The 9,170-nt window shown below is 41.0% G+C and overlaps 1 protein-coding gene across 1 annotated transcript; it reads right to left on the bottom strand.

Moving 5' to 3' along the window:
* Window positions 1-1,848: 1,848 nt before the first annotated feature.
* On the bottom strand, window positions 1,849-2,594 carry LOC4347198 (uncharacterized). Its single transcript, XM_015755910.3, has one exon. The coding sequence runs from the start codon at window positions 2,523-2,525 to the stop codon at window positions 2,106-2,108; it is 420 nt and encodes a 139-aa protein (XP_015611396.1). The 5' UTR covers window positions 2,526-2,594; the 3' UTR covers window positions 1,849-2,105.
* Between the last annotated feature and the right edge of the window lie 6,576 nt (window positions 2,595-9,170).

Raw genomic sequence — 9,170 nt, 5'->3', positions numbered from 1 at the left:
AGAACTCCCTGACAAATGTACAGCAGGCATAATTCTATTAGGATTTTTTTTACTACACTTTGGTTTTTACAGTATGGACATCCACACCTAATGAGTTGATGTCACTGCACTCGAGTGCATTACTGTGCAGATAAACCTGTAAAACAGTACTATTACTGTACCTACTACCTTCTATACATGATAAACTTTTGGTTTACATGTGGCAGTCTCATGGGAATCAATCTTGAACGAAGAACCGAAGAAGCATAGGATTCTCCCATCCAGACAAAAGACCAGTTTTTGCTAGCAACAGCTGATAGCTAGCATTCCCCCATCTTTTTCGCACCAAAGCAGGGGCTGATTAGTTTTACCAAAGGCTGGGATTAAAGGCCCTAATTGTCCTTTGTAGCTCAGCTGAGAGTGAGAGTGAGAGTGAGAGAGTGACTGAGTGTTAGGCTGCCTCTTGTCGGGAATATATGCACCCATCATTGCGTGACGGGCCTTTCCCCTGCGTGCAAGTGCGTGCGAGCCTTCTCTTTCGTGACATGGGCCGAAAATGAGGTGAGCTCGGTGGTTGACATCCATGTGAAAGAACCGGAGCTTTTTTATGTTTACATGTTCTCTTGTAATCATTTCTTCTTTGTCCAAGTTTTTCAGTTCAGTTGAAATTTGTTCTTGAATTCAGTGTGTAAAGTAAGGTATTATTCAGTTTAGCGGTTAGTGCTCGTGAAGATCTGATTTGCATTGCAAAGCATCTGAATTTTTTTTTCCTGCGGGAAAAAGCATCTGAATTCTGAATTCTAGCTTGTGACCGCACGAAGAAATAGTCAGTACTAGTAATTATACTCTCTTCGGTTTTAAAATATATTACATTGTTATGTTTTGGAAATAATGTTTAATCATTTGTCTTATTTGAAAAAAAGTTTCAAATATGAGAAATATAGGTATACAAAATTACATTTAATAGTATAACAAGTAACAACAAGATGCTACTCCCTCCGTTTCACAATGCAAGTCATTCTAACATTTCCCACATTCATATTGATATTAATGAATCTAGACATATATATCTATATAGATTCATTACATCAATATGAATGTGAAAAATACTAAAATGACTTACATTGTGAAACGGATGAAGTAGTACTTATATAAGAGTTTTTCTTAGAAATAACACGAATGATCAAATATTATATCCAAAAGTTAACAATGCTATGTATTTTTATTTTGAACATTGAGGTAGTAATAATCATGGTCGTTTTGTTTAACAATACTCCAGACGATAGGGTTTCTAGCTGTATATCTAAAATGCTAGTAGACCTAGGATGCTTTATTTTACTTTGCTTGAAAAAGAATAACAAGCATTGTACTTTTGTACAAAGCGGTTTTCCTACATTTGGCATCTACTACCTCTGTATTCTCTCTACACATGGCCGGGAATCTGATTTTGAGTCCCCAAAAAACACCACTTTTCTAAGCGTGCAAACTTTACTTGGAGAGGGAGCCTTTTATCTTTATTTTGCATTTCGTCTTTCGTGGAGGCTTTTCCTTTTTTCCTTTATTTCACGTGCATTTCGTCACGTTACTTTCGACCAAGACAAATTCAACACGACGCTTTCCAATTTCAACGTATAGGTCGCAGACTCGTAGAGTCGTAGTCCCCATTTCAGGCCTTGTTGGGCCTCACGTCCCTCGCGATCATGCTCGATTGATGGGCCTTATTGGGCTATACGTCTCTCGCGATCATGTTCGACCAATGGGCCTCATTGGGCCCTACTTATTATTGGGCCATTATTTGTGGGCCCATTCGGCCTGTCGTGGATCGTGCACGGAGCAGAGAGAACAGAGCAGCAGCTGATTCGCACGAGCTAGCCCAAATAATTGATTCGTTTGTTCCCATTGAATTTGGCAATCGACAGAGTGGCAGACATGTATTTTTCAAGGCGATAAATTACACTTTTACATGGACAAAAGGAGCAGAAACAAAACAAAAAAAAAACCATCAAGAACACCACTCGATCGCATCATCGTGTCGCTGGCAATGTCATACTACTGCAATTATCAGAAGTATGTTTGCAACTTTGCCTCAATCTCTCATGGCATCCATGGCGGCGTTGGTCGGCCGGTCACCGGCTGACGAGGGGGAACCACCTGTCGCGGAAGTTGGACTGGTAGGACACCATGACGACGAGCAGCGCGAGGAGCACCCCGACGCCCCACGGCGAGCCGCCGGCGCGGTGGATGGAGTCCCGCTCGGGCATCGGCAGCGACAGCTGCCGCAGCTGGTCCACCCCGCGCCGCTCTCCGTCGCCGCCGCCCGACAGCAGCCGCACGGCGAGCAGCAGCGCGAGCGGCGACGCCATCAGCAGCAGCCGCGCCTGGTCGGCGAACCGCTCCGCCGCCGACCCGTAGCTCGTGTACCACGAGAATCCGAGGAAGACGAGCAGCACCACCAGGAAGAAGCACAGGTGAAGCGGCAGCTCCGGCGCCTGCACATACCCCGCGGCCGCCGCCGGCGAGCCGCCGTTGCTGTACGAGTTCCCCATCGGATCGTTGGAATCGAACTTTCTCGCTTGCGAGGTGAAGAAGAAGAGGAAGGAGAAGAAGCTGGCAATGGAGGTGATCGAGCACGACTCGGCGCTCATTTATAGAGCCGAGCATCGCTGCCACGTGGCAGTCACCCATCGGGCGGCGTCGCGTCTCCGGCCAATCGGAGGGCGCCACGGCGCGGCCGACCACGCCGCCATGGGCCCCACTGCATGGATAGCCGACACGTAGGCACGTGCACGCGTGGGGCGCACGTGGGTACGGCTCCGCGCGAGGAGGGGGCGCGCGCGCTTTGCTTAGCCCGAGCAGAGCCCATCGCTTCGGCGCTAAACAAAGCGCGCCGGCCAGGTGGTGGGCCCCACCTGCCAGTGGGTGATTAGGCGTGCGATGTGGGCCCCCTATTCCTGAGCTGGCCGGTGTGTGGTGTGGTGTGATGCGCTGCTGCTGCTGCCGCCTTGGTCAGGCAGCTGGATCTGTACTCTTCCTTTGGGATTTGCAGCCTTTTTAAGCCCAAACATAGCAAGCAAGATCTGCAGCCTCTGCTTACTTAACGCCTAAAATGTCTAATTAACAGGAGACAGGATAGCAAATGTGTGTGTCATTTAGTGGTTTGTAGAATCGGTGTCACGGCGCCTGAAGAGATAAGGGTTCTGTTTGGTGAGTTTACGACGGCTGAAGCTTCTTCTAGAATCTTCATCCGCTAGAACCTTTCTCAAACTATACAATTTTATTTAAATTTTAAAAAGCTGTAATTATAAAATTTAGAAAATAAACAAGAAATTAATACTACAGATTTTTCAGTTTCTTTAGATTCTCACAAGCTAATTGGAATGTTACTTCTCAAATAAGACCAAGATCTAGTAGGACAGTGGCAAATGTGGCACACTGCGAACTGGCTCAAGACTCGTTTGATGACCAGTGTTTTAATTTACCGAGGTTGTGATCACGTGGAATGTCGTCAACCCCATCTTGTAAATTACCTTCTCTTTTACCGCTAATTGTCCGTGGTTAGTTGAAACCTTTAATTCATTCCAGAACGATAAAAGTAAACTGCGCGAGCAGTGTGTGTGCAGATAATTAAGCAAGTACAGCTTCTAAAACGCCTATTCTATGTTAGCACATTACTACACAAATAATTTTCCCAAACGACTACAATGCATTTTCGCATATGGGTATAGCACCTGTGGTGTATGTAGAAATAGGAATTTTACCAAGTGGATTGTACAACCGCATGTAAAAGAGATTTTCGCATATGACTGACTGCAAAAACAATTTTCGGCAAAAAAAAACAAAAGAAAAATCCTAGGAACCTAGCTCGGGAGTGGCCATCCACTGCCGCCCTCCCTGCTACCTGATCCACACTTCCCAAGGCCCATCACCATTGTCGCCGTAGGGGGAAAGGCCGCTAGAACAACCCTTCTCATCGTCGTCGTAGGCAAATCCACGCACAAGGGATGGAGAGAGGCCTCTGGTTCCACATGGGAAGGGGAGATGCCGCCGGATCCACCCCTCCCGTCACTGCTGATGACAGATCTACATGCGTGAGGGGAGATGCCTCTAGATCCGCCTCTCCTGTCACCACCGCCGATAGATCCACGTGCTAGGGAGGGGAAGAGGCTTGCGGCGGACTGCACCTCCTAAGGGCGTCGCTACTTGATCCGCCACCATTGAGGCCATCGCTGTTGTCGTTGTTGTCATCATCATTCCCCCTTCTCGTCGTGATCTGGGGTGTCCACCACTACCCCTCCCAACCACTTCGCCGCCACCAAATCCACGAGGGATAGGAAGGCAAGGGAGGGCGGTCGCTACCGAGGTCACTGTCGACACACGCTGCATTGCTGACTCGCGTCTTGTGACATCCTGGCTCAATTAGGATTTGACATATGTGACCCATAAGAGCTATGTGCGCATGCTTAGTACCACAATTGCTAGTTTAGCATGGTAGAACCAACTTATAAGGGTTTGTCCCTCTAAACATACCACCTCTGTTTTAACCATTTTACATGAAGCGAGGACAAAAGTGTAAGTGAGGTAGTATGTGTAAGTGTGTTCACTCGTCGAATGGACTGGGCTGGCTGTTACAAATGGTATTAGAGCCGGGTCTCACGGTTGCACGTACTTGTCAATGCGTAGGCATATGGCGCTTGTGGGCTCTGTGTAAAGTATACATGGCATGCCATATGGAGCTGACACTGGACGTACGGACATGTGTTAAGAGAGGGCGTGCTCCTAAATATTTGCCTATATACGTGTGTGGTCCATGAGAGCCATGTGCGCATGCTTAATACCACATTTCTAGTTTAGCACAAACGGAACCAACAAATAAGGGCTTGTTCCTCCAACCATAGTACCATCGGGTTAACCATTTTACATGAAGCGAGTACAAATGTGTAAGTGGGATGACATATGTAAGTGAGCTCGCTCATCGGATGGGCTGGATTGGCGGTTCTGGAGAACGGGCTATTACACGTCCACGTGCCATGAGCGAGAGAGAGAGAGAAGGCGAGATGATAAGAATGAAGTGGAGCTACGAGATGGTGAGTAGATAAGGATAAGGGAGAGAAGATTTAGTAAATTTTAAGATGAAGAAAGGAAGGAAAGGAGGGGTGGTCGGCCTTGTAGGTGGGCTTCTTAAACAGGCCCTCCTATGACCTATTTTCATCTACGGGTTTATACCCGGTACCTCTGAAATCTTTTTACATACGGGTTTTCTTTTAGTCCGTGTGTAAAAAAAGATATGTTTGTAAAAAGTAGTGGCAACCTGTATAACCCATATAAAACTTAAGCTACAATGCATCATTTTTATAATATATGACATAGACTTGCAAAGTGACTAAATGAGGAGAGCGTGTGAAGATGTTATTTCTTCGTTACTGTGAAAGCGGGAATGTCCTTCCGTCCCCTCCCCCATCGTCCGCTCGAGTCTCCCTCATTCGCCCTTGCCTTTAATCTCAATCCACCTAGGTAGCCAATTCTCAATCATATGGACCGACTCATTACAAATCACAGGAGATGTTACTAGTTACACAAAATATCTGAGCCTCCCTTCCCAAGTCCAACACTACTCCCATACGTCAAATCATTTCGTTGATGATAATCAAATCATGCGAATAGCAGCTACTACTAACTTACAACTAGGAACCATTACCACATACTACCTCCGTCTCAAAATAAGTGCAGTCGTGGATATCTGTACCCAACGTTTGACTGTCCATCTTATTTAAAAAATTTATGAAAAAATTAAAAATATTTAGTCACACATAAAGTACTATTCATATTTTATCATCTAATAGCAATAAAAAATACTAATCATAAAAAATTTTCAAATAAGACGAACGGTCAAACGTTGAACGTGAATAGTGCAAAACTGTACTTATTTTGGGACGGAGGGAGTAAAAAACAACAATAATTTGCTTGTGACCATTTTGACCCTGGTTCACGTGTGCTAAGCGGCTTGTTGTGATTGTGAAGACGATGTACTTAAAAAAAAGAGAGAATAAATCAAGTGTTCATGCTGCAAATACAGAATAAAAATGGGAAGAGAAGCAAAGCTGATGATATAGCGATACTACTGTCGATCAAACCTAATGGGCCACCATTTTGTGTCAAGGTTTGACGCATCAAATCATGGGCCGGCCTATAAAAAAGGGCTGCCAACTTCAATTTTATCAAGCCTGCACGTCACTAATCAGGGTGACCACAAGAAAGAGCCACGTTTCTGTTGACCAAACAATTTCATTTGCATATAAAAAAAATGAATCTGCAGTAGACTGAACATCATTGCTATCCAGTTATGACGCCAAGGAAAGCAAATTTTAGGACAATGGATTTTTTTTAAGTAAATGTACACATAGATTTTAGTTATTACCTCATTTTCTACAAGCACATTTCCCAAACTACTAAACGATACGATTCTTTTAAAAAGGTTATATATATAAATTTATTAGAAGTTCAAATAAATATATTTTTTAAGTTTACAGTAATTAATACTCACTTAATCATATACTAGTGCGTGTAAATGTTCAAGTAAAAAGCTAATCTAAAGCTCAATTGAACGCAGCCTCAGCCCCCTTCCTTTTGGATTATTGGTGAGATTATTTTTGCCACATTTCCAAAAGCATAATTATTTATCTAAACACACAATACAGACGCAAAAGATAGGGTTAAGTTCATATGGAGTGAGATATATATATATATATATACATATATATATATATATATATATATATATATATATATATATATATATATATATATATATATATATATATATATATATATATATATATATATACATATATATATATATATACATATACATATATATATATATACATATACATATATATATACATATACATATATATATCTCACTCCATATGAACTTAACCCTATCTTATAAGCACCTCAAAGACTAAGCCAACTTATCATCAGATTGACAAAATCATCACAAGTGTTTCACTATTGACGGGTACATCGCCTACAACTGAAAAGAACCCTTTCTCCAAAGCCACGATTGAGCCTTTCTTTTTCTAGAAGTATGTATCCGCAAAAACACAAAAAAATATTTGCTAGAAATTTGCATGTATATTTCAGGCGTAAATGAAATTACATACCATCAAGCATTTTTTTCCTAAGACACAATATATATAAGCTAACACACCATTTATTTTGCGAGGATCTGTCTCTTGTATTTTTTTTCAATATATATAATGGGAGAAAAGAATTGCATGAGCGACCTCTGAATTTATATTTCTTAACTGAAAGTGAAGAAATGTTCGTATATCATTGTTGTCAACCACACTTTTGCTGTCAATAAATTAAAAAGGCAGTACACCAGTGATGTACATGAGAAGGCATAGTACATATTGAGAATGAAGGTTATGAAACGCTTCTCTTATTCACGCATAAACGATGTACATGGGCAGGTCCTTGTACGGACATGTTGTTATGCTTCTTCAGATTTATATATACTTTCTGATGAAGTACAGAATATTGCAGTAGCTGTATGCAACCAACTGTATAAAAAGTTTATTTTGCCGCAATAAAAAGTACCAGGATCCAATAGTTCGGGAGAGGATTATAATCCATCGAGGAGATGTCCACTCGTATAGCTTTTTCTCTCAAAATTAATGTAGATAGTTGTAAAAATAATTTTCAAAAAATTGGCAATATAGAGTAAGTAACATGTGCCACTTCACCACAACATATGCAATAGTACTATTCATATATGTTGGGTTGTCTTTTTTATTTCTCAACTTGTGAGTTAAGTTTTAACTTGATTTTTTTGAGTAGTTTGTGTGTGTGTGTGTGTGGAGAGAGAGAGAGAGAGAGAGAGAGAGAGAGAGAGAGAGAGAGAGTTTGAATGTTGTTATTTTTTAGAATTTTTAACAATTATTTGGGTGACATTTGAACAAATAGGAAACATCTCCTCGAGAGTTTAAAATACTTAATCCAATAGTGCACCCTAACTTTAACTGTCCAAAATAGCAGCTCCTTCCGTCCACAATGGGTGTAATGGATCATATGGATGTTAGAATCTTTTGGAAAGATTAAGGATGTAGAGAAAAAATAGTATCCACTTATTAAAAGAGGGGTGGTTGAGAATTGGAGGACGATTGAGGTAAGATGAGAAAGAAATTGAATAATGGGTGATTGATGGGATAATACCCTAATTTTATTATATTTGTGGACAAATTGTGACCTCCAAAATCCACTATATTTGTGGACTTGGGGAGTAGGTTTAAAATGAAAGCTAATACAAGATTCACTCCGTCCCAAAATATAACAACTTCTCCACATGAATTCTCTTATCAACCAATCATAATTCTTTTCTATTTAATTTTCTAACCTACTTTCTCTTTCTCTTGTCAACTAATTAGAAACTTCTCCTATTTCATTTCATATACTTTCTTAATATTTATGTCTAATAAAAAAGTAGGAGAAAGTATAAAAGATTTCAGAATTTGCAGAATACCAATTGGGAAGAAGCAGTCATATGCTTTAGCACTGTTTAACTTTTTTTCCCCCTAACCGTAGCACTGTTAATTTTCACCATATCTTGAGTCCAACATGCCATGCATCTTGGGAAGGTCAGAATTCAGATGTGTCAAATACAGAAATTTGACATGTCAGTCCAAGTGGTGGATGAATAGCATCATGGGACATAGACACCTTAGGAAGAAAATGAAATAATGATACTTGTAATTATTTGGTTCGACTTGACAGATGCTGGCCATCGACAGAACTTGACAACAGACAAATATTCCAATGGAACAGAAGAAGCATCGGTTCATATTCCAATAAATCAGAATAAAATAATTAATACTACCTCTATTCTAAAATAAGTGCAGCCATGATTTTCTGCGCCCAACTTTGACCGTTCGTCTTATTTGAAAATTTTTTTGAAAAAAATTAAAAACATAAGTCACGAGTAGAGTACTATTCATGTTTTATTATCCCATAACAACAAAAATGCTAATTATAAAAAAATTTCAAATAAGACGGACGATCAAAGTTGAGCGCGAAAACTCATGGCTACACTTATTTTGGGACGGAAGTAGTAATGAATTAATTTATGGTAGTAGAAAATTAGGGAGATAGTAATTAATTATGAGACCACAATCTTTCATGCTCCATACGTC

Source organism: Oryza sativa, chromosome 9 (assembly GCF_034140825.1).
Source record: "Oryza sativa Japonica Group chromosome 9, ASM3414082v1".
Lineage (NCBI taxonomy): Eukaryota > Viridiplantae > Streptophyta > Magnoliopsida > Poales > Poaceae > Oryza > Oryza sativa.
Note: the sequence above shows the minus strand (reverse complement) of the source record. Positions and strands in the feature narration are given on the sequence as shown.